The sequence below is a fragment of the Dendrobates tinctorius genome, unplaced genomic scaffold (assembly GCF_039654945.1).
Source record: "Dendrobates tinctorius isolate UK_male_01 unplaced genomic scaffold, ASM3965494v1 ptg000016l, whole genome shotgun sequence".
Lineage (NCBI taxonomy): Eukaryota > Metazoa > Chordata > Amphibia > Anura > Dendrobatidae > Dendrobates > Dendrobates tinctorius.
The window spans coordinates 10,127,685-10,153,514 of NW_027361684.1; the positions used below are offsets into that span (position 1 = coordinate 10,127,685).

Below are 25,830 nucleotides of genomic sequence, written 5' to 3' on the forward strand. Positions count from 1 at the left end.
TTGCCTTTCTATCAGCTCGAACCAGTCTGCCCATTCTCCTCTGACCTCTGGCATCAACATGGCATTTTCGGCCACAGAACTGCCGCTCACTGGATTTTTTTTCTTTTTCGGACCATTCTCTGTAAACCCTAGAGATGGTTGTGCGTGAAAATCCCAGTAGATCAGCAGTTTCTGAAATTCTCAGACCAGCCCTTCTGGCACCAACAATCATGCCACGTTCAAAGGCACTCAAATCACCTTTCTTCCCCATACTGATGCTCGGTTTGAACTGCAGGAGATTGTCTTGACCATGTCTACATGCCTAAATGCACTGAGTTGCCGCCATGTGATTGGCTGATTAGAAATTAAGTCTTAACACACAGTTGGACAGGTGTACCTAATAAAGTGGCCAGTGAGTATATATATATATATATATATATATATATATATTTTTTTTTTTTTTTTTCTTGAAACTAAAACAATTTTGGATTTTGGTATCCAATGCAAATGGCCTTGCACGGTATTGGTGCACTTTATTATTACTGTTTAGTCAGTGTATACTGAAGTCTGAGGACAAACACATGGATGGATGGCTTAATAAATGCACTTCAGGACAATGTATGGTCTTCTAATTTTATTCTTGGGATAACAGGGGCATAACAAGGGTACAATAGTTAATAAATGTTTGCTGCGACTATATGCATTTCCAATCTCTGTGATTTCAACAGTTTTAAAAAAGGAAAAATCCTAAAAACTGGAGTACTTTGCCATTTCTTGACATGTCTTCTGCTGTACTGCCCTCTTGTGGTTGTCAGAGTTCATCAAAACATAATGGTAAAACAATGTATAAATCACTTTTATATTATATGGCAAATGCATTTAATATGAAAAACCACTACATATATTTACCAGGTTTTCGCTGACCTGGAGCCCTAACTCACTGTTACCCCTCTGTATGATATATTGGGATCACAATCATTTTACAGTCTCCGATCAATACAGAACTTTGGGCAATTGATCAGAAAAATAAGGAGCTCCAGCTGCCCTCTTGCGGCTACAATAGTATCTGAACACATAAAATTTAGGAAGGTACCAACTGTTGAATAAAATATCATCTACACAAAGGCTATGTGCACACTATGGGAAATTTTCTAGCCGTTCCTGATTGATAAAGAGGTGAATGCCTCAATCAAAAGCATCCAAAAAGTGGTGTGCCCCACAAATTTTACTCTAGTCAGAGACTGGAGTAAGACTTCTGCTGTAGGGAAAGTCACTGCTTCTCACGAAGTAGACGAGCTGCGGCGTTGCACCTTCCTACCACCCTAGCTCTGCCCATTCTGTTGGAGCTAGGCGAAACTGGCGTGAAAACGTTGTATGGCCCCAAAATTTTGCAACTTTTCAAATCTATTTATGCCAGAATTCTGGTGTAAATTGCTTTGATGAATTGGGGCCAGTGTATTTTTTAGGCAAATTGCATTTGGAACCTGCCTTTAAAAGTGTTTTTTTTTTTCTTAAAAAATAAAAAAAGGAGATTTTTGTGTATTCACCGTAAAATCTCTCTTAGCCTTTAATTGGGGGACACAGAACCGTGGGTGTTATGCTGCTGTCCACTAGGAGGCGACACTATGCATAATCTGAAAAAGATTAACTTTGGCTCCTCCTCTGCAGTATACACCCCTGGACGGTGTCAGCCTTCTCCAGTTTTGTGCAAAAGCATTAGGAGGAATATACCAGAAACATAACCATGCCTGTAAGAAGGCTACTATAAACGAGCTCAAACAATATGAGAACCCAGCTCAAACAATATGAGAACCCAACCGTAACAACGGCCCGCAAGGGCAACAGGGTGGGAGCTGTGTCCCCCAATTAAAGGCTAAGAGAAAGAGATTTTACGGTGAGTACACAAAAATCTCCTTTACTCTGTCGCCTTATTGGGGGACACAGAACCGTGGGACGTCCCAAAGCAGTCCCTGGGTGGGAAGCAGTGGACGAATATTGTACTGACAGTTCCCTAAATTTGGGGTACTGCCGCCTGCAGGACCCGTCTACCCAGGACTGGGTATGCACTCTGTAGTGTTTTGTAAATGTGTGCAGGCTAGTCCAACTGGCTGCCTTACACACTTGATGTGCCGAGGCTTGATGCTGAATGGCCCAAGAGGCCCCCACCGCCCGCGTAGAGTGTGCCGTGATACCGGCCGGAAGAGCAGAATTGTTAAGGCGGTAAGCTTCTTGAATGGTGGACTTGATCCACCTAGCAAAGGTGGCTTTGGAAGCCGGTAGGCCCTTGCGAACGCCTTCTGGAAGAAGGAAAAGGGAATCAGACTTCCGGAAGGGATCAGTCCTAGACACGTAAATACGCAATGCCCTGACAAGGTCAAGCGTATGCAGAGCCTTCTCCACTCTATGAACGGGAACCGGGCAAAGAGATGGTAGTGAGATTTTCTCATTGAGGTGGAAGGTGGACACAACCTTCGGAAGGAAGGATGGCACTGTACGGAGAACCACCTTGTCCTGATAAAAAACCAGGAAGGGTTGTCTGCAGGAAAGAGCTGAAAGTTCGGACACCCTGCGTAGCGAGGTGATTGCCACCAGGAAAAACCACTTTCTGTGATAGAAAGCGGAGTGAGTCCTCCTTTAGGGGTTCAAAAGGAGGTGTCTGTAGTGCTGTCAAGACCAGGTTGAGGTCCCACGTCTCCGACGGATGTTTGTAGGGGGGAACCAATCGAGAAACCCCTTGGAGAAAAGGCTTCACTTGCGGCTTGTTAGCAATATGCCTCTGAAAGAACACTGAAAGCGCTGACACTTGGCTCTTAAACGAGCCCAGGGATAGCCCAGCGTACAGGCCTGACTGAAGGAAACCGAGGACCTTTGGAAGAGAATAGGGGAGTGGGATGTGCCCACGAGATTCGCACAATGTGAAGAAAGCCTTCCAGGTACGATAGTAAATCTTGGCTGAAGTTGGCTTTCGAGCCCTGATCATGGTTTTAACAACGTCCGATGAAAAACCTGCTTGGGTCAAAAACCAGGTCTCAATGGCCATGCCGTCAAATTGAGAGCCCCTGATTTCTGGTGGAAGAACGGGCCTTGTGACAGAAGTTCGGGACGTGTGGGGAGACGCCAGGGAGCGTCTGCTGTGAGTTGCACTACGTCGGCGTACCATGTACGCCTGGGCCAGTCTGGAGCGAATAGGATGGTGGGAACACCCTCTTGTTTGATCTTCCTCAGGACTCTGGAAATCAGGGGAAGGGGTGGAAAATGTACAGAAGCTGGAACTGGGTCCAGTCCTGAACCAGGGCATCTGCTCCGAGCGACTGCGGATCGCACGCCCTGGCCATGAAATTGGGAACTTTGGCATTGAGATGGGATGCCATCAGAACCACGTCCGGGGTCCCCCAACGATGGCAGATCTGATGGAAAACTTCGGGATGGAGAGACCACTCCCCCGAGTCCATTCCTTGACGGCTGAGATAGTCGGCTTCCCAGTTGTCCACACCCGGAATGTGGACCGCAGAGAGTACCGACCTCGCATCCTCCGCCCAGTGTAGGATACGTGTTACTTCGTTCATCGCCTGGATGCTGCGGGTGCCGCCTTGATGGTTCACGTATGCCACCGCCGTGACATTGTCCGACTGCACTCTGATATGAGAGTCTGCCAGCAAGTGATGGAAGTCTTTCAATGCCAGGAATATGGCCCGAATTTCCAGGATGTTGATGGGCATGGTCACTTCCATTGGTGACCACTTGCCTTGCGCTCTGTGATGTAGGTGTACCGCGCCCCAAACCGTAAGGCTTGCGCCGGTGGTCAAAACCTTTCAGTGACCGTAGAGAAAGGATTTTCCCATTGCAATAGAGGTTGGCTGGAGCCACCAGTGCAGCGACCTCCTGGTTTTCGCTGATAACCGGAACTCTCTGTTGAGGGAGAACAGATTCCTGTCCCAGGACTCGAGGATGGGGTCTGAGGTGAAACTGGTTAAATGGTACCGCCTCCATTGCCGTTGCCATCCTGCCCAGTCCGCTCATGGCATACCGGAGAGATCGGGGAAAATCGCGGAGGAGAGTGTGAACTCCCAAACGGAGGGCCAGTGCCTTGTCCCTGGGGAGGATCACCAGACCCCTGGAGGTGTCAAATAGCATCCCCAGGAAGGTCAGAGACTGACTCGGGGTAGTCGAGGACTTCTGTAAATTGACTAACCATCCCAGGCGACTCAGTGTCGATCGTGATTGAGACTTTGACCTCGCAGTCCTTGAAGGTGGGGGCCTTGATGAGGGGGTCGTCCAGGTATGGAACGACTACTATGCCTCTGGAGTGCAGAACGTCCATGGTAGCTGCCATGTCCTTTGTAAATGTTCTGGGAGCCGTGGCAAGACCAAACGGGAGGGCCACAAACTGGTAATGGTCTTGGTTGATTGCGAGTTTGAGAAATCTCTGATGGGCGGAGCAATCGGTATATGCAGGTATGCATCCTGTATGTCTATGGAGGCGAGATATTCTCCTTCCTCCATGGACGCAACGATTGACCGGGGGATTGCATGCGAAGGTGACAAACTCGAACATACTTATTGAGTTGCTTGAGGTCTAGTATAGGTCGGACGCTGCCTCCCTTTTTGGGCACCACGAACAGGTTGGAGAAGAACCCTCGTAAGCGCTCGTCTGCTGGAACCAGTATTATGACTCCTGCTTGCAGGAGGGATGAAACCGCTTGATGGAAGGCTCGAGCTTTGAGTGGAGGTTTTGGAAGGACAGAGAAAAAACCTGTGCGGTGGGCTGGTAGTAACTCGATCTTGTATCCTGAAGACACTATTTCCTTGACCCACCTGTCTTCTGTAATAGGCAGTCAGACCTGCTGAAAGAGTAGCAGTCGTCCGCCTACAAGTGGGGTGTTTGAATGAAAAGTCTGAGCTTTCCCTCCCTTGGATTTTGCCTGGCTTTCCTTTGACTGCCAGATTCTGTCCGGCCTCTGTGCCGCCCGTGTGTTGTCCCTGCGAGGGGAACTGTTATGATTTTGTGCCGGGCGCGAGACGGGCTAGCCTGAAGAATTCCGAAAGGATCGGAAACGAGATTGATTACGTCTTTTAAACGTGCGTTTTGGTTTTAGTTGAGGGAGGGAAGTACTTTTACCCCCGGTAGCATTGGATATCAATGTATCCAGCTTTTCACCGAAAGGACGGCCCCTGAAGTACGGGAGATTTGTTAGGGACTTTAAGGCCGCATCCGCCTTCTATTGTCTTAGCCAGAGAATACGCCGGATTGTGATGGCGTTTGATGCTATTTCCGCTACCCCTCTTGCAGAATCCAACGCTGCATGGACCATGTAATCTGCCACTACTGCAATTTGCACCGCCTGGTCCGCCAGCTGAGGATTTGAAGCTTGGAGGCCCTGTTGTAATAGATCAGCCCAGGCCATAATGGCCTTGGCTGCCCAAACTGAAGCAAATGCAGGAGCCAAAGAGGCACCTGCCGCCTCGAAGATTGAACGAGCCATGCGTTCTACCTGTCTGTCTGCTGCGTCCTTGAGGGTTGAGCTGTCCGGCAGCGAGAGAAGCGTTTGTGCTGCCAGCCTAGAGACTGGAGGATCCACTTTAGGCGGATCTGTCCAATCCTTAGTGTCCTTCTGTGGGAAGGGGTACTTTGCTTTCAAGTATTTGCGATTGGCGTTTTCTCGGGCTGCGAAAAATGCTTAGAAAGTTTTTTTTTTTTTTTGAAATTCCGGGTGATCAGGAAAGACCTCAGATGATTTCTGAACACTTTCAAAGGAAATCTTGTGTTCTGGTACTTCAGGGGTTGGATCAGAAAAGTCTAGCACCCAAAGGATGGAAGAGATTATATCCTCAACTAGCGCAGTATTGCTAGGGGGACAAGGGAGCAGAGCGTTCCTTGTTTCGTTATCTGAGTTGGAGTCACATATGCCCTCTGAGTCTTGTGTGGTCTGGGATCGTTGTGGAGATCCACATTGTCTCTCTCTATCAGGGGACGGTCTCGGTGACCTGTAGCCACTGTGCCTCTCCCTGGAGGGGTACGACCTAGTGCTATGTGAGGACGCAGATGAACGCGACCTGTGGGTCCGCTTAAGTCTCGAACTGTCGTAAGCGGCCTGTTCCTGATACCAGACATCCCTTTGCTGGGTAACGTTCATAGACGAGACATGACCCTGCAGAGCCTGCAGTAGTGTGGAGGTCAGATTATCTATAGACTTTGTCATAGACTGCGACATCTGAGTCGCCCATTCCGGCGCAGTAGCGGCCGCAGAAGCGTTGCTGTTCTTTGGGTACAGTCCCGGCAGTGCGGGTACGTGCTGCCGCTGGGGAGAGTGGCCTTGCAGGCTGTGCAGACTGCGTAAAAGCAGTCTTGCCTGGTCCTTTTTTGAGCCCGACATAGTACCTATTCGCAGAGGCCCTACAGGGGTATCTACGCAGAGGAAAGGAGGAGTAGGGGAGCGTTATAGGTTACAGGAACTCACAGCTGAGTACAAAGAACCCAGCTGTGATCTTACCCCACCGGTGCTCCCCCTAGGTCCAGCGCTGATAAATCCCACGTCTTGTGCCCCCCAGAGACTGCTGTGCTGCCTTCAGTTTCTTCAGGTGCAGCAAGATGGCCACCGAATTCTGAGGAGGAGGGGGAAGGGGGCGGAGAGCTGAAAAGGGCGCGCGGAGCTATGTAAAAGCGCGCCCTTCCTGTCTCGATCCGCCCCTTCTATGACACTGTAGTGTCATTTTTCGTCATCCGGCGGGCCGGGGGGCGGGAATAAGGCGGCGACTTTGGCTAGGCCGAAGCCGCGGCCTAAATTTGATAGCTCATGCCCAGAAGGGCTCCAGGACGGCGCGGTTGTCCGGGGGAGGGTCGGATTCCAACCAGACCCCCCCCGGATTGAACGGTAGGCTAGCGGTGGGGACATGAGTGCCACCTGGGCCCTGTGGGGGGTCCCTTTGAGGCGCTATGCAGCTGGTGCTGCCGCAGAGACAGGGGTGCTGGGAGCCCTGTCTCTGACAACTGCCATGCCTGCCTGCACCTCCCCCAGTCCCAACCGGAGCCCGCAGCTGGGCTGGGGTCCCTGGACATGTAAGTGGCCGAATGGTGCCTGGTACAGGCCCTACCCGAGGTGTCTCGACCTAATGCCCCCAGAGGGGGATTAGGGAGGGTGCTGCTGTCACCGTCAGGGGGCTTCATCCTACCCTCGACCTCAACCCAGAGCCCAAGGAACTGGGGAAGGAGGGGGGGGCCTCAACTTCGAACCAGTACCCGAGGGACTGGGGAAGGAGCGACATGGGGAAGAGCCATCTCGACCTCAACCGGGTACCCCTTAATAGGGGACCAAGGAGGGAGCCATGCCGGGAGTCTCACTGGAGACCCGCTTTTCTTCATCTGTAATCCGTTGAAAAAAATTAAGGAAAAAAACGGAAGAGAGAAAAAAATCTTAGGTGTGCCTCCTTGCGACACTAAGCAAAAACTGGAGAAGGATGACGCCGTCCAGGGGTGTATACTGCAGAGAAGGAGCCAAAGTTAATCTTTTTCAGATTATTCATAGTGTCGCCTCCTAGTGGACAGCAGCATAACACCCACGGTTCTGTGTCCCCCAATAAGGTGACAGAGTAATTAACAAATCCACAGCAAGTTGTTTCAGCTAAAACGCCACCGGCATTTTTCTAAATTGTCTTCAGTTTAAAAAACAATGTGGGTAGGAGAGTATGCCGGCCTATAAAAGACACGGTTTGCATGTACCCCAAGACTGGTGTAAACTTATTGTGGAATTTTGGTTGCAGAATCCACAAAAAGTTCTACCAAGATGTACAACGTCAAATCTCATTCACTCCCAGAGTGTGGAAAAAAAAGAAAAGAAAAAAAAGGCAGTGGATTGGCGGCTAGCAGGAGATTTTCAAATCCATTTCCATGCGGAAATGGCATTAATAATAAAGTATAAAATCTGCAACTAAATCAGCACAAATATCTTCATGTCTTCATATCTGCATGTAGCAAAAGTGAATTTCATGGTGGCACAAAAAAAAATTTAAGTTCATAATTTTTTTAAGCCACTAAAATAGTGAAATAAACATGTCTGGTATCATCATAATTGTACGGACTTGAATAATTATGTTCCCAGATCATCTTTACTGCACAATTAATGCTGTAAAAGTAAACCATTTCACAGCAATTGTAGTTTTGAATGACACCATTCATTTTACTATATAGCAAGGTCTAAGTGTGTTGGCTGAAAATAATACAAAAAAAAGAAGGATTTTTGGTATTCACCGTAAAATCTCTTTCTTGGAGCCTTCATTGGGGGACACAGGTAACCATGGGTGTATGCTGCTGTCACTAGGAGGCTGACACTATGCAAATAAAGTAAAAACTGGCTCCTCCTCCGTAGCATACACCCACTGACAGGCAGGAAGTACCTCAGTTAAGTGTTAAAGCAGTAGGAGAAGAAACCAACAAACTCCACATATGTACCGGCTCAAAAAACAAGGCACGTAGGCCCAAAGCCAGTACAACAAATAGGGAGGGTGCAGTGTCCCCCAATGAAGGCTCCAAGAAAGATTTTACGGTGTGTACCAAAAATCCTTCTATCGCTTCATTGGGGGACACAGATAACCATGGGACGTCCTAAAGCAGTCCCCAATGGTGGGAACGGAAGGAATGCAGAGAAAAAAAGGACTGACGCCGGCCGGTGCGTAACCGCCGCCTGTATCACCTTTCCTTCCTAGGCCTGCATCGGACTAGACATAAGTATGAACTTTGTAAGACTTTGCCATAACATGCAAATATGACTAGGTTGTGGCCCTGCAACCTCTAAAGCCGAGGCCTAGCAAGAAACTGCCCCTGGATTTTTTCCAGAGAAGAAAGGACAATGTCTGCACTAATGTGGAATGAAAAAGAAACGGAGGACGGCAGGATAATGCTGCCAACTCAGTACTCCCCTGATATCTCCTTTTGTAGCCAATAAGGCTAATGGAACCAAATAGTAGTACTTACGCCACCTGAATCAGATCTTCAGAAACTGTCGTAGAAACTTGAGTATGCAGGTTTTCTTGCCCAAAGCATGGCCAGAATGACCTGATGGGAAAAACTCCAGTCCCTTTCAGAAGTAGGCTTCAAGACCATGGCGTTAAACTTAAACGACTGTGAAAACTGTGGCGGAAGAGAGGCCTTGCAGAAGAATATCCGGACAGTCTGGAAAGGCCCAGGAGGCGTCCATGGGCATGTACGCCAGCTCCAGGTACCAGGTCTGAATTAACAGCCTGTAGTTGTCAGGAATACTGGAAACCCTTCTGACTGATTTTTTTTTTCTTCGACTCTTGTGATTAAGGGAAGAGGAGGGACAGAAGAGGCATCTGAAACTGGGACCACGGAATCACAAGTGCCTCGCAGCCGACAGCCATCGGATCCTGGAACCTGGTAATGTACCGGGGAACCTTTTGGTTCGTTCGAGAAGTCATTAGGTGGGCATCCGGAATGCCCTACGTCCGACAAATTTAGCTGAAGACGGGGGTGTTGAGAGACTACTCGCCTGACGCTAACCCCTGACGATACAAAAAAAAAAAAAAAAAAAAAACGGCTTCCTAGTAGTCTACCTCTGGAATGTGGACAGCTGATATGGCGGGGACATGGTCGTCTGCCCAATGCAGGATCATTGCTATCTCTACCCTGATCCATGAGTTGTGAGTCCCACCTTGGTGGCTTATGTACCAAAGACATACTGATAGGGAATTTAGATTGTGAGCCTCATCGGAGACAGCGGTGATGTGTGCAAACTGTAAAGCGCTGCGGAATATGGGAATATGCCAGCGCCATACAAACATAAATACTATTATTACTACTATGAAAGCCACAGCTGTGACAAAGTCCGACTGACTGCGGACTGGCTTGCCTGTGAGGAGAGACTGCCAGCGGAGGAGGGCAAGAAGAATTGCCTTGATCTCCAAGAGACAGATGGGGAGGTGAGTCTCATGAACATTCCAGCGACCTTGCGCTGCGAGAATGAGGAAGCCCGCTCCCCAACACTGAAGACTGGCATCGATGTTGATGATCTGCCAACAGAGCGGGAGAAAAGACCTCCTGTGCAGGGCAGAGACGGACAGTGTCCACAAAGAAAGGGACTGCTTCACATTGAGAGGTAAAAGCATTGGCCGATCCAGGGAACAGTCCAGGGAAACAATTTTCTTGTCCCAGGGAGATCAGAGGGCCAATCGAAGAGGGCGGGTCGTTTCTATGACCGCCGCCATGACCTCTGTGAAGACCGTGGTGGCGGATGCCAGGCTGAACTGGAGTGGCGTGAACTGGTAAAGATGGTCCTGTATCGCAAAATCGAAGGAACCTTCGATGCCGTACACAATAGAAATGTGCAGGAAAGCATTCTGAATGTCCAAAGAGTAAAGCAAGTCCCCCTGCTCCATGGAGTGGAACACCGAGCGCAAGGACTCCGTTCTGAAGAGGCGAATCCGAAGGTGGCAATTCAACTGCTCGAGGTCAAAGATCGGGGAGAAACGTCTTTTTTCGGGAACATGAAGAGGTTCGAGTAGAAACCAGAAAAAAACATTTGTGCCAAGGAACGGGTACAATGACACCTGAGCTTAGGCAGGGTCGAGCCGGCTTGGAGAACCCATGAGAGGGTTGAATTGGCAGGAAGGAAAACTGTCTTCCTGGGGCAAAGAAAATTCCATCTTGTAGCCGGGTGTAACGATCACCCTGACCCAGGCGTCGTCGACCGCCGACAACCAAGTCTCCGAAAAAGAAGAAACCTGCCTTCCACCCTGGAAAGAAACCCAGGTAGGGGTGACCCATCATTAGAGGAGAATCTGTGATAAGGGGATCCGGAGGACTTAGAGACGGGTCCTAGGCCTCCAGTGAGGAATAGCTTGAAGGAAGGTTTCCTTTTTTCCTTTTGTGCAGGAGAACGGTCCTGCTGGACGGAACCGCCCGAGGAAAGGCAGAGAGGTGCTTACACCTCTGGTGGCGTCAGAAGGGATCTGGACCAGCTTGGTCCAAAACAGCTAGATCTGCTAGCTCCTCTGTAGGAACCGCCGCCATAATCCCCCGGCGAAGAATTCTGGCCCAGGGCGATATGGCTTTCAGCACTCAAGAAATTAGGTCAGAGAGAAGTGCATGACGCCTCTAAGACAGATACAGCTAAGGCCACAATCTGTCTGTCCATAGCGTCCTTGAGAGATGCTGCATCAGGGCTGGACAGAACAGTTTGAGAGGCTAAGCGTGAAAAAAGGCAGATCCACCTTAGGGGGATCGGACCAAATGCCGACACGGTCTAAACTAAAAAGGTCTAAAACGTCGAGACGTTTTCGTCCCGGGAAGCGTTTGCCGAAAAGTTCCCAGTGTCTAGAGGTGGTAGCCTCAAACTCTTTGGGAAAAAATGCTGGTTGGACGTCTCACTGCCTGAATGAAACGGAGATGTCCTGAGCAGCCGCATGCTCCACTTTTACTTCGAGAGTTTGAACGATAGCCGAAATTAGGCTACCTACCAAGTCCCGCGTCCTAGACGTCTGATCCACCTCCGAGTCAGACTCTGACTGAAAAGCTACATCCGACCTGACGTCAGCCTCCGAGGAGGGGGGGTGGGGGAACGGGTAGAGAGGGGCATTTTGGATGCCGCAGAGGGGCCCGGTGAACTGGATGAAGAGCTAGACAGAGTCCGCTTCCTAATTCCTACTGATCTGTCCCTGTGAAGGTCGTGGTCGGGTTCATGTGAATCACCATGGGAGGTGTTCGGGGCACTGGTGGCGGTAGACAGATGCGGCATACATTCCAGGACCTGTACCAGGGACTGTGAATTTTCTAGTCAGGTCCGATACTGACTGAGACCTGGCAACAGCCCACTCCGGAGGGAGGGGAGTGCTTTCATCCCGAAAATTGAATCTACTGTCCGGCTGGAGACCGGCTGGGACATGGCAACAGCCCACTCCAGAGGGAGGGGAGTGCCATCCTCCAGGCAGATGCCAAGGGACCTGGTCTCGCTTCCCTTGTTCCATACCAGATATGTCCTTGTAGACATCGCAGACAGGTGCATGCGAAACACCATAAAAGGTGTTCGGAGCACTGGTGGCAGCAGACTGATGCAAAAGGCGCTCCAGGACCTGGGTCGTGGACTATGAAACCTCTGTCAGGTCAGATAATGACTGAGACATGGCAGCAGCCCACTACGGAGGGGGGCGAGTGCTCTTGACCTGAACGTTAGGGGACTGCTACAGGGCAGACACGGAAAAAGCTGCAGAACGTGCAAAAACAATGCAGACTGGTCAGAAGGCTACTGCTGTTAAACAGATGGTGGCCAAAGGGAGAGACGAAGACTGCTGCCGGGGATAGAGAAGTCCCTATAAGGTAGAAAAAAAAGGGCAACCAGCCTGGGCTGGTCCTACCTGAACCCGAGATGGTGCTGTCGCTGCTCAGGCTGCAGAGTTTCTCAGATCCGGTGCCAGATAGAGATGGATGCCTGCTGAGCCCGCTGGAGATGCACAAATCTTCGTCCACTGCTACAAGCAGAGACACACTGCCTGCTGTGCCTTCTGGGTCCTGCGGCAGATGGTGACAGACAGTGCACAAATCCACAGATAGTGCATGATGCCAAACTAGCAGGCCTTGAGACGCTATACTGGGGTCAAGTCTCGGGTGACAGGGAGAGAGGACTATAGAGAGGCCCACTCATTGACTAAAGAAAAACAACAAGGCCATCGGGAGGGGGCGTGTCTAAGCCCAAAGCGCACGCCGATTGCCTGGTAATGCTCAGGGCGCGCACTGATTGGCCGAGGGACACTGACTGGCTTGAGGCTAGCAAGAGAGCGTGGTTATTTGGCCGGGAGAGAAGGCCCAAAGCCGGGGGCTGAATTAGGAAAAGGAACCAGATAGGCCGCGCCACCTCAGGCTAATGTGCCGGCCGGCGAAAAACCAAAAGAAAAAAGCCCCTCCTAATGGCTGACACAGTGGGGGCGCCAGAAGTGACCGGACCTTCCAGGGAGAGACAGGTACAGCGCCATGCTTCGGAGCGGTGGGCGTGATCCGGCCGGAGCTGCGCTGGGAGGCGTGTCCTGGACGTAGCCAGGATTATCAGACACAGCGCCGCCTCCCCTCGGGCACGAAAGAGCGCGAAAGATGAAGCCGCGGCCTGATAGGCTGACAAGCGGAGGAGGCGTGTGCGACCTGCAAACGGCCCAATCGCCGGCACTGGGGATGACGCGCAGAAGGGGGAGTGCCCGTCGGTGAAAAAAAAAAAAAAAAAGCGAGATAATAGGATGGCACGCCAAGGGGCGTGTCCGGCATAGAAGATGGCTAGGGAAACTAAACACGCCAAGCGGGGGGCGTGTCTGGTCAATAAAGGCGACTGATAGGAGACATGCCGGAGAGGGGGGCGTGCTCCTGACTTAAAATGGCCGAAGGAAGAAGAAAGTCTTCAAAATGCCGGGGCCGTGCGCTATGAGAAAAAAGCCGCGAAAATTGAACCTGTGGACCAGGGAGGGAAGAGGCTGTCTACAGCGGGGACCTATACACCGATAAATGGGGGAGCTGCTGCCGGAGGAGGCTGCTGTGTGGGGGGGGGGGGCTCGCTGGCTTATCACCTGCTTGAATCCGGCTCCTCTTGATAGATGAGCATTGCATCAGGAGCCCTCGGAAGTGAGAGGGTCCTGGAAATGGAGATCCTCCTTCCCACACCGTCTCCGGACGGTGCAGAAGATGGCATCGACCCCTTATTAAAAAGGGGGAAGGCCACCATCGGTGACCACCGTCTTCCTCTCAGCCCTCTCCGAGGAGAGGGGTGAGGAGGGGATAAGGCAAGGACTGGCCACCGAGAGTCACCCTGAACCACCCCAAAAGGGGGACAGGGGACAAGTCCTGCCAGCGGTTCCGAGAGTGGGCGATGCGGGTGACACCACACTGCTCTCTCGGTCGCTTAAAAGTGGGAAAACAGGGTGAGCAATCTGCACCCTGTTACCCGACGAGCTGTATCTGAAAAACAAAGGGAAAAGGATTAATAAGTTCACACAGAAACCTGTGAAAGAAAAAACACTGCGGATCTGGTGTTAGATCCAGGTCCGCCTCCTACAGACACTAAGCTTAAACTGAGGTACTTCCTGCCTGTCAGTGGATGTATGCTACGGAGGAGGAGCCAGTTTTTACTTTATTTGTATAGTGTCAGCCTCCTAGCAACAGCAGCATACACCCATGGTTACCTGTGTCCCCCAATGAAGCGATAGAGAAAAAGTGAAAAAGGGGAGGAAAAACTGAAAAAACCCCAAAAGCACACACAGATCTACCTCTCTGGACCAGATATCACCTCCCTACTAACCAAAATTCCAGAATTTTTCCGCTATTTCATCCTTCTTCTCCGCTAGATTTCTTTTTTATATCAGGCAATTTTTCATTGAACATTTTCAAAAACTGAAAAAACAGGTAATCACATACAGGATAATTCCCAAACAATGTATTATTACATAAACACATTGGAGCCCCATAAAATTCCCTCCCATCTCACCCCCCACCCTCACCCAACAAAAAAATCTTTTCTCCCGATGCATTTGGTCCCTCACAGTTACAGTTTTCGGGTTATAGCCTCCTCTGTGCTCTCATCCACGTTAATTTAGAAGGCGCCAACCCGGGTGTGTCCAACCAGGGCGCCCACATATCCTCCCACTTCTTAATTGTTAGTCTCTTTTGATACACATATATCTCCATATCTATATTATTATTAACTGCATCAGTAACTTCCGTGATTAACAGAAAAAATGCAGGGAAAAACGGAATGTCTCACCGTGTCAATGTGCTTGGTAGCCTTGAATTTGCCAGCAGCGATCCAAAAAATTCCGTCTGATCGTCGGATCCCAATGAGGGAAAAAAAAAAAAAGGTGTCGGATCACACAGGCGTTTCTGGCTATCAGCCGTTAGTCATAGAATGTTTCTATGACTAAGGCCTCTTTCACACTTCCGTTTTTTACAATCAGTCACAATCCGCCAGGTTTTGAAAAAAAACGGATCCTCAAAATTTTTTTGAGGATCCTTTTTTTTCCCATTGACTTGCATTAATGGCGGATTGTGACGGATTGCTGTCCGTTGCATCCGTTTTTTGTGAGGATCCGCCAAAAGTTGCTGTCCGTCACCATCCTCAAAAATTTCAAAACGGAGCTTGTAACGTTTTTTCCTCTGGCGGATCCTGCAAACACTGATTTAACCCGAATTTCTTTCTGGGTGCCGTACAAAAACAAAAAAATCTCTCTCTCTCTCTCTCTCTCTCCCAGCAATTTCTTCATTTTCAGGATCCGTCTGAAAACGGATCCTGTGCCATCCGTTCACATCACTTGAGAACGGATCCGCTTGTCCGCCTTTTTGGCGGATTATAACTGATGCAAAAAACTGAAGTGTGAAAGAGGCCTTAGGGCTGATAGCCAGAAACACCTGTGTGATCCGACAACTTTTTTTCAACTTCCATGATTGTAGGTGCAGAAGATCCCCTTCAGTGAGCCGCGACTCTCTTACGAGTTTGATATAGTATTCGTGAGACTGCCAGCTGATGTCCCTCTGAAAGCGGCAGTCTCCACCCGCCACAGAAGAGCCACTCTCTTTTCCAACATTGCTGCATATATCATGGATATAATACCTCTTGATCCTCCTCCCATCACTACTCTATTCAACAGCGGAGTTTTAGCTGGATTACCTAGTGGGGTAAGTTGCTGTTGTGCTTCACAAGCATGTCTCAGCTGGAGATATTGAAAACAATCTTGCATTAGGAATGAAAAACGTCTGTTTGAGATCCTCATAAGATCAAAGCTCCCCTTCCGAATAAAGCTGTGATATTAGTTTAAGCCCTCTCCTCTCCCATTGCTCAAAACCCTCTAATTTATTTAGTTCTGCACATGTCAAGTTTATCCAGATCAGGGCATGCCCAGAGATTCCCTGTATACCCAGTATTTCTTTGGCCATATTCCATACCTTATCCATGCACTTCATTGTCGGACTATTGATAGCTCGACCCTGACGCAACCGCCCCGAATCTAGCGCCTGCACCAGTAAGTCCTTTCCCACTACGCATGTAAGCATACATCCCAAGAACTTCGCATGAAGGAATCCTCCTCCCCCCATCCTCTAAAATGCTGTAACTGTGCTGCAAGATAATATAGAAACAGGTCAGGAACCGCTAATCCCACCAGTTCTTTAGATCTACGCAAAACCTCCAGCCGAATTCTAGGAACATTCCTCGTCCAGATAAGCTCTCTAAATATTCTATTTATCTGATAGACTCGACCAGACCAGGAATCCAAATGGCGCACTATGGAGGGAATACAAAGCTTGTGGCATGAGAACCATTTTTACTAGGTTTGCTCTTCCCACCATACTCAAATGGTATCCTGCACCAGTCCTTTACTTTTTGATGAAATTTAGCAAGTAGCGGGGTAATATTTAAACGCTCAAAGTCTTGTATATTATGCCCGATATGAATTCCCAAGTATTTAAACTTTGACTACATTTAAGGACTTCTCGGGGGCCTCTGCCACCGGCATAATTGAAGATTTCTCCCAGTTAATAAATAGACCAGAAATCACTGCGAAGGATCCAAAGACTTCCATTGCCACTTTTAGAGATGAAGGCCATTCTCCCGAAAACAAGAACATATCATCCGAATACAATGCTATTTTTTCTTGCAAAGACGCATACTCAAACCCCTTAATTTCAGGTGTCGCCCGAATTACTACTGCCAAGGGCTCGATTGCTAGAGCAAACAGTAGGGGAGACAGGGTCACCCCTGTCTGGTCCCTCTCTGTAAGTTAATTTTATTTGAAATCTCCCCATTTACCCTAATTTTGGCCTCTGGACTCGAATACAGCAGATGTATCCAATCAATAAAATTTTTACAGAAACCCATCTTGGCTAAGATAGCCCACAGATATGGCCATTCGACGCTGTTGAATGCCTTGGCAGCATCCAAAGATGGAACAGCCTTAGGTTCCTTGCCATTTGATGGCATCTGTAAATTTAAATACGACCGACGGATATTAATTGCAGTCGATTTCTCTGGCATAAAACCAGTTTAATCTGGATGAATAATACTGGATATTACTCTAGACAGCCGCATCACCAGGATCTTTGCTAAAATCTTAACATTAACGATTAAAAGGGAGATAGGTCGGTATGACTCTGGAAGACAAGGATCCTTATCAGCCTTGGGTATCACCACTATGATTGCTTCATTCAAGTGCCCATCTTCCCTAGCCGCTTCATACACCTTCAGCAGCTGTGGAAGCACTATATTTGAGTACTGTTTATATACCTCCACAGGCAGCCCATCAGATCCCGGTGTCTTATTCCCTGCCATAGAGTTTAGAGCCTCCTCTAGTTCCTCCAGACTAATTGGGGCTCTGCTAGATTTCTAAAACCTAACATGAACAAAACAGAATTCATCATCTTTCCCTCATCTCACTCCCCCCCCCCCGCCCCCCACAGTCCTATCCATGAAAGTAAATGGCTGCTCACTCTCGCCAGTCCCATAAGCTCGCTGCCTCAGGGTAATCCTTGACTCTGATCTCTCCTTTAAACCACATATCCAAGCCCTCTCCACCTCCTGCCGACTTCAACTCAAAAATATTTCCTGGATCAGTACATTCCTCAACCAAGAATCTGCAAAAACCCTAGTCCATGCCCTCATCTCCCGCCTTGGCTATTGCAACCTCCTGCTCTGTGGCCTCCCCTCTAACATTCTCACACCCCTCCAATCTACAATCTATTCTAAACTCTGCTGCCCGACTAATCCACCTGTCCCCTGCTATTCCCCTGCCTCTCCTCTCTGTCAATCTCTTCATTGTCTCCCCATTACACAGAGACTCCAGTTCAAAATCCTAACCATGGCATACAAAGCCATCCACAATCTGTCTCCTCCATACATCTGTGACCTCGTCTCCTGGTACTTACCTCCACGCAACTTCCGATCCTCACAAGATCTCCTTCTCTACTCCCCTCTAATCTCTTCTTCCCACAATCGCATGCAAGATTTTCCCCGTGTATCCCCCTACTCTGGAACTCTCTATCCCAACATATCAGACTCTCGCCTACCATGGAAACCTTCAAAGGAACCTGAAGACCCACCTCTTCCGACAAGCCTACAACCTCCAGTAACCACCGATCCACCAAACTGCTGCACAAGCAGCTCTACCCTCGCCTACTGTATTCTCACCCATCCCTTGTAGATTGTGAGCCCTTGCGGGCAGGGTCCTCTACCAGTCGTGACTTGTATCGTTTAAGACTAATGTACTTGCTTTTATTATGTTTACCCCTCCTCACATGTAACAACTCTAATCACTTTAGCAAAACTATTGCAGCTACTGAAATTGTGAACGGTCCAGAATATCAAAGAATTCAATGTGCCAGCCAGCCCCAAAGTGAGAAACATGTCCGTGATAAACATTCAGTCCACAAACTTTCTGAGGGTGGAATTTACCAAGCTCGGTATTTCTTACACCGATTTTAGTCTTGACTGGAGTAAAATGCTACGAAGATTAAACTACGAAGATTAAACTGCAAAAATATATTTAAATTTGTCCAGAAAAGCAAACTGACACCAGCTACAGACAGGGGAGACTGGCACTGTAATATACACCGCCTGTGTAATGGCGGGAGAGCCCCCCCCCTCACGACGTGAGAACAGCAAGGTAAAAGACAACCCACACAAAATTTAGCACAAAACAAAATTGTTTATTCTTTTTAAATGACAGGAAAATGTTGCGCATCATTTAATAGTTATCACTATAGTATAAAAATAATATAGAAACATTGTCTAGCACTCACCTCCTCTATCATAGTGTCCAAAGCTGCAGAGATTTCTTCCTTGGTGCAGCCGCTGGATACCATGTTTCTCAGTCTTAGACAATATTCCCTCATCTTCAATAAACAGAAATCAAAGATTGCAAATTAAAAAAAAAAAAAAAGGCACAAAAGTGTTTTAATTTCTAATGTCACATACACATAAATGTAAAAATGTGTCACCATAATATGGTGCAACTCTACACAATCCGACATTGTTATTACTTACTTTCTGGACAGTGACCCTATTAACAGCGGGAATGTTAAGAGGAATCTGTCATCAGGTTTTGCCATGTACTCTGAGAACATGATGTAGGGGCGGATTCCAGTGATGCGTCACTTACTGGGCTGCTTGCTGTCATTTTGATACACAGCTTACTCTGTTGCAGATCTAGCAGTTCCCTGAAAGCTGAGCCCGTATGATCTTGCCCACACCACTGATTGGCAGCTTTCTGTGTACACAGTGCATAGGCAGAAAGCTGCTAATCAGTGGTGGGGGCAGAGTTATTGACTAAGAGGCAAGAGACACCTAGTCCTGTAGTGATAATCTCCAGCTTATAAGACACTAATTTTCTTGAAACAACACAGTCCAGTAAGTGATACATCACTAGAATCAGGGCCTCTGCCCCTACATCATGCTGCTCTCAGATTACATAGCAAAACCATGCTGACAGATTCACATTAATGCCTAGTTGTTAAATGTGTGAGTAAATTAACAAACGAACAGAGCAATGTAGAGTTCTGAGAAAAAAATGGAGGCTAAACAAAGTAGGGACAGCTCCTCTCATAAAAGGCTATGGTTCCTTAAAAGTAAAATGTACCAAGGTGCATTGTACAAAGAGAAAAGTAACAATCCTGGTAAGTAAGATGAACTTATTAGGCCTCTTTTTACTAATTCTAAACACTTGTATGGGCTGTTACCTGGAAAATATGTTTAGAAATTAAGCTACGTAGCGCACAAATTGGCCGATTCATGGGAACCCATCAGCCTACTTGTGTGTAGATCCATGATGGAGTGAAACCATGGGAATTCCCTCGATGACAGGAACCAAGCAGCAGATGAATAGGTCAATGTTGGTACGAAGTTTCGATATGTACAGTACGTCCTCAGTTCAGGATTAATGCTGCGTTGTGTATAGTGTTCCGACCGGTCGCGCTTTCTGAAGCACTAACGACTGCTGCCCTGAGCGTGTGTGACAGCACTAGCTGAAAAGATTATCCTATCTGCTCTTACGTCCTCCGATTATGCCTCCAGAGCAGATGACAGTCTTTGATAGGTAAGCACTGATATTAGTAGATCGATTTTAAATTAATATTGATAAAGGTCTGAATAAATCACTTGTCCCCGAAGGAGAATAATTCTCTCTCGTTATTAAACCTGCTGGGTTGAGCGTACCGTAGTTAATTGGAATATCCACCGGCTTTCTGCTTTCGACATTTGGTGCATTTGCCTCCTCTTCAATGTTTTTCTATGCGTAGCTCACGTTTGGTTCTCCCCACATATAGTTTATAACATCGGCATTGAATGCAATAAATGAGGCCTTCGCTTTGGTTATATGATTCATTTACGTGATATACTTGGTGAATCCTGCATTGAGCAGTGTGTTGGACACAATGACCTTGGTGGTCCATTCCAACTTTACCGTTCTATGATTCTACGATGGTAACTATCCCTCTGTAGTTCTGGAGTATATACGGGATTGATATTTCCCATTGAGTGGCACATTGTGCATTTTTTTTTTTTTTTACAGGGAAAGAAACCACACTTTTGTGATTGAGTCATATATGTCCCAATAGGGATTTTTATATAACTGGTTAGGTTCCTTGCTTTTCTGTAAATGAAGCTAGGCTGGGGTGGAATGAGTTCTCTTATAATTGTGTCCTGATGCAGAAAGGACCAATGTTTCCTCACTATCTGTTTGAGTAACTTGCAATACTGAGCATACTGAAGTATGATCAGGATACTAAAATTATTTTCATTAATCCCCGTACTGATATTATTATTATTGGGGGTCAATAAGGATATGAGAACATCAAAACTTTTTCTCCACTCATGGTTAGTGGTTCAGTGAAGCCATTTATAGTCAAACTACTGTGTTTTCTCTCTTTAAATCATAATGACAGCCCAAAACATCCAAATGACCCTGACCGAAAGTTCACATACCCTGATGATTTTGACCTGATAACATGCTCAGAAGTTCACACAAATGGGTTTGAATGGCTACTAAACATAACATCCTCACCTGTGACCTATTTGCTTGTAAACAGTATGTGTGCATAAAAGCTAAGTGAGTTTCTGGGATCCAGACAGACTCTTGCATCTTTCATCCAGCCACTGACGTTTCTGGATTGTGAGTCATGGGGAAAAGGAGATTTTTGTGTACTCACCATAAAATCTCTTTCTCTTAGCCTTTAATTTGGGGACACAGAACCGTGGGTGTTATGCTGCTGTCCACTAGGAGGCGACACTATGCATAATCTGAAAAAGATTAACTTTGGCTCCTCCTCTGCAGTATACACCCCTGGATGGAGTCAGCCTTCTCCAGTTTTGTGCAAAAGCATTAGGAGGAATATACCAGAAACATAACCATGCCTGTAAAAAAGGCTACTATAAACAGGCTCAAACAACAATATGAGAACCAACCGTAACAACGGCCCGCAAAGGCAACAAGGTGGGAGCTGTGACCCCCAATTAAAGGCTAAGTGAAAGATTTTACGGTGAGTACACAAAAATCTCCTTTACTCTGTCGCCTTATAGGGGTACACAGAACCGTGGGACGTCCCAAAGCAGTCCCTGGGTGGGAAACAGTGGACGAATATTGTGCTGACAGTCCCCTAGACTTGGGGTACTGCCGCCTGCAGGACCCGTCTACCCAGGCTCGCATCCGCTGAGGACTGGGTATGCACTCTGTAGTGTTTTGTAAATGTGTGCAGGCTAGTCCAAGTGGCTGCCTTACACATTTGATGTGCCGAGGCTTGATGCCGAATGGCCCAAGAGGCCCCTACCGCCCGCGTAGAGTGTGCCGTGATACCGGCCGGAAGGGGAGAATTGTTGAGGCGGTAAGCCTCTTGAATGGTGAACTTGATCCACCTAGCAAGGGTGGCTTTGGAAGCCGGTAGGCCCTTGCGAACGCCTTCTGGAAGAAGGAAAAGTGAATCAGACTTCCGGAAGGGAGCAGTCCTAGACACGCAAATACGCAATGCCCTGACAAGGTCAAGCGTATGCAGAGCCTTCTCTACCCTATGAACGGGAGCCGGGCAAAGAGACAGTAGTGATATTTCCTCATTGAGGTGGAAGCTGGACACGACCTTCGGAAGGAAGGATGGTACTGTACGGAGAACCACCTTGTCCTGATGAAAAACCAGGAAGGGTTGTCTGCAGGAAAGAGCTGAAAGTTCAGACACCCTGCGTAGCGAGGAGATTGCCACCAGGAAAACCACTTTCTGTGATAGAAAGCGGAGTGAGACCACCCTAAGGGGTTCAAAAGGAGGTGACTGTAGTGCTGTCAAGACCAGGTTGAGGTCCCACGTCTCCAACGGACGTTTGTAGGGGGGAACCAATCGGGAAACCCCTTGGAGAAAAGTCTTCACTTGCGGCTTGTTAGCAATACGTGTGACGGACTCAGCTCCTGCTGAGCCCATTTTTTGAGTGGACCCTCTGGGTCGTGGCACCTACCCACCGAGGGCGAGCTGACCTTGTGAGAATCCACCCCCTATACAGGGAGTGTCAGGGGCAAGACCAAGGGGGTGAGCCACCACGACTGCTGGGACCAGACGGCTGGCTCAGGGGACACTAGACGAGTGTCTGACGACAAGCAGGAAGCAAGACGAGACTAGACGTAGGTGCAAGGTATCTTCATTAGAATAACACAAGATCACATACAGAGAAAACAAGCAAAACGTGCAAGGTGCGCGCGTGGGCACGCCAAGGTCCATAACATGGTACGTGCCAGATGGCACGCCTAGGCACAGGTAATGGCAAGATGGCATCGGACTCCGGACTGCTGGCAAACCGACAGGGTCCAGGGATCAGGCTGCGGACGTCAGCTCCGGACATCAGGCCGTAGTCATCTGGTTCCGGACCTCTGGCAACGGTCGGCAGGTTCCGGGCATCCGGCAGGCAAACCAGGGTTCAGGCAAGGAGGCACGACAGATATCCAAGCAGGGTGCGTGTTTAGGGAACACGCCAAGGTCCAAGGCTAGGTGCGTGTGTAGGGGACACGCCAGGGTCCAAGGCTAGGTGCGTGTGTAGGGGACACACCAGGGTTCAAGACTAGGTGCGTGTGTAGGGGACACGCCAGGGTTCAAAGCGAGGTGCGTGTGTAGGGGACACGCCAAGGTTCGCAAACGAGACAGGGTGCGTGTGTAGCCACGCCAAAGCATAGAATAAGACAGTGCGTGTAGAGACACGCCAAGGTACAAGGTATAAGACAGAGTGCGTGTAGAGACACGCCAAGGTTCAAGGTACAAGACAGAGTGCGTGTAGAGACACGCCAAGGTTCAAGGTACAAGACAGAGTGCGTGTAGAGACACGCCAAGGCACAAGACAGAGTGCGTGTAGAGACACGCCAAGGCACAAGACAGAGTGCGTGTAGAGACACGCCAAGGCACAAGACAGAGTGCGTGTAGAGACACGCCAAGGCACAAGACAGAGTGCGTGTAGAGACACGCCAAGGCACAAGACAGAGTGCGTGTAGAGACACGCCAAGGCACAAGACAGAGTGCGTGTAGAGACACGCCAAGGCACAAGACAGAGTGCGTGTAGAGACACGCCAAGGCACAAGACAGAGTGCGTGTAGAGACACGCCAAGGCACAAGACAGAGTGCGTGTAGAGACACGCCAAGGCACAAGACAGAGTGCGTGTAGAGACACGCCAAGGCACAAGACAGAGTGCGTGTAGAGACACGCCAAGGCACAAGACAGAGTGCGTGTAGAGACACGCCAAGGCACAAGACAGAGTGCATGTAGAGACACGCCAAGGCACAAGACAGAGTGCGTGTAGAGACACGCCAGGGTTCAGAGCAGGGCTGCGTGCTAGGAGCTACGCAGGGACGCACACCTCACTGGCCAATGCACACGGCTGTAACGCCAGCACGAGGCACGACTAAGGCACAGGAGGGGGCAAAGGAACCTTCGTGCTAGGAGCCACGCCAGGTTCAGGGCAGGGTGCGTGCTAGGAGCCACGCCAGGGTTCAAGGCAGGGTGCGTGCTAGGAGCCACGCCAGGGTTCAAGGCAAGGACAAGGCAGGGAACAAGGCAAGGAATACAGGCAGAAACAGAGCCAGGTCAGAGAGAGGACAGAGTCTAGCAGCAGAGCGTAGGCAGAAGCCCAGAGCCGGGCCAAGGGAAGACCTTGGGACTAGACAAAGAAACGAGCACTAAGGAGAGGAGAAATGGTGCGTGTGCCAGGGAGCACTACAGAGCACCATAGGAGAGAGCGAGGCAGAGCAAGCAAAGACTGAGACCATAGGGAGGAACACAAAGCAAGGAATAGCAAGGCAGAGAACACAGGGAGGACTACAAGTCAAAGCATAGCAAAAGCAAGACATAGCAAAACAGGCGAGGCAGAGAACACAGGAAGGACTACAAGTCAAAGCATAGCTAAGGCGAGACATAGCAAAACAGACTAAGACAAAGAACAGCAGAAGGACTACAAGGCAAAGCAAGGCAAAGACAAACATGGCACGAGAGACAACACAAGACATGGCACAAGACAAGAGGCGGAATACGAGCACGGAGCGTGTGCAGAGACGCACTACAGAGCAAAGTGCAAGGGCACAGAATAGAGGGAGCAACCCCACAGACCCAGAGCCTTGCAGGGAAGCAACACAATAATCAGGCCCTGAGCATAGGAAGAGGCGGCCTGATATAGGGCATAGCACCTCCTCCTCCAGGTCAGGACCAGGGGAGAACTTCCGGGATTCTAGACATGACGAGATGATAGCAGAACCAGACAGTGCAGGATCTTAGGAAACGTCACATGATCAGGGTTTCAGACATGACGAGATGATCACCGAACTAACCAGTGCAGGATCCTAGGAAGAACACATGATCCGGGATTCTAGACATGACGAGATGATTGCAGAACCAGACAGTGCAGGATCTTAAGAAACATCACATGATCAAGGACTCCAGACATGACGAGAAGATCACAGAAGGCAGAGCAGAAACGCAGGGATCCTGCAGCTCAGACATGAGGTGAGTCTGCACACAGCTCTAGCGAACATGCAGGACAGCAGACAAAACATGCGCATGCACATCGCTCCAGGAGTTCTTGAGACAAACAGACATGGCGGACGTGACAATACGCCTCTGAAAGAGCACTGAAAGCGCTGACACCTGGCTCTTCAGCGAGCCCAGGGATAGCCCGGCGTCCAGGCCTAACTGAAGGAAACCGAGGACCTTTGGAAGAGAATAGGGAAGTAGGATCTGCCCACGAGATTCGCACCATGTGAAGAAAACCTTCCAGGTACGATAGTAAATCCTGGCTGAAGTTGGCTTTCGAGCCCTGATCATGGTTTTAACAACGTCCGTTGAAAAACCTGCTTGGGTCAAAACCCAGGTCTCAATGGCCACGCCGTCAAATTGAGAGCCCCTGAGTTCTGGTGGAAGAACGGGCCTTGTGACAGAAGGTCGGGACGTGTGGGGAGACGCCAGGGAGCGTCTGCTGTGAGTTGCACGACGTCGGCGTACCATGTACGCCTGGGCCAGTCTGGAGCGATCAGAATGGTGGGAACACCCTCTTGTTTGATCTTCCTCAGGACTCTGGAGATCAGGGGTAGGGGTGGAAAAATGTACAGAAGGGAACCTTGGCATTGAGATGGGATGCCATCAGATCCACGTCCGGGGTCCCCCAACGATGACAGATCTGACAGAAGACTTCGGGATGGAGAGACCATTCCCCCCGAGTCCATTCCTTGTCGGCTGAGATAGTCGGCTTCCCAGTTGTCCACACCCGGAATGTGGACCGCGGAGAGTACCGACCTTGCAGCCTCCGCCCATTGTAGGATACGTGTTACTTCGGTCATCGCCTGGATGCTGCGGGTGCCGCCTTGATGGTTCACGT

The 25,830-nt window shown here is 49.1% G+C and overlaps 1 protein-coding gene across 3 annotated transcripts in view; it reads right to left on the reverse strand.

Moving 5' to 3' along the window:
* BLMH (bleomycin hydrolase) overlaps positions 1 to 25,830 on the reverse strand; it is a 120,079-nt gene that overhangs the window by 70,566 nt on the left and 23,683 nt on the right. For all 3 annotated transcript variants that reach the window (XM_073565431.1, XM_073565434.1, XM_073565433.1), the window contains exon 6: positions 18,749 to 18,841. In XM_073565431.1, the coding sequence (XP_073421532.1) occupies positions 18,749 to 18,841 (93 nt within the window). The remainder of the gene's footprint in view (positions 1 to 18,748; positions 18,842 to 25,830) is intronic.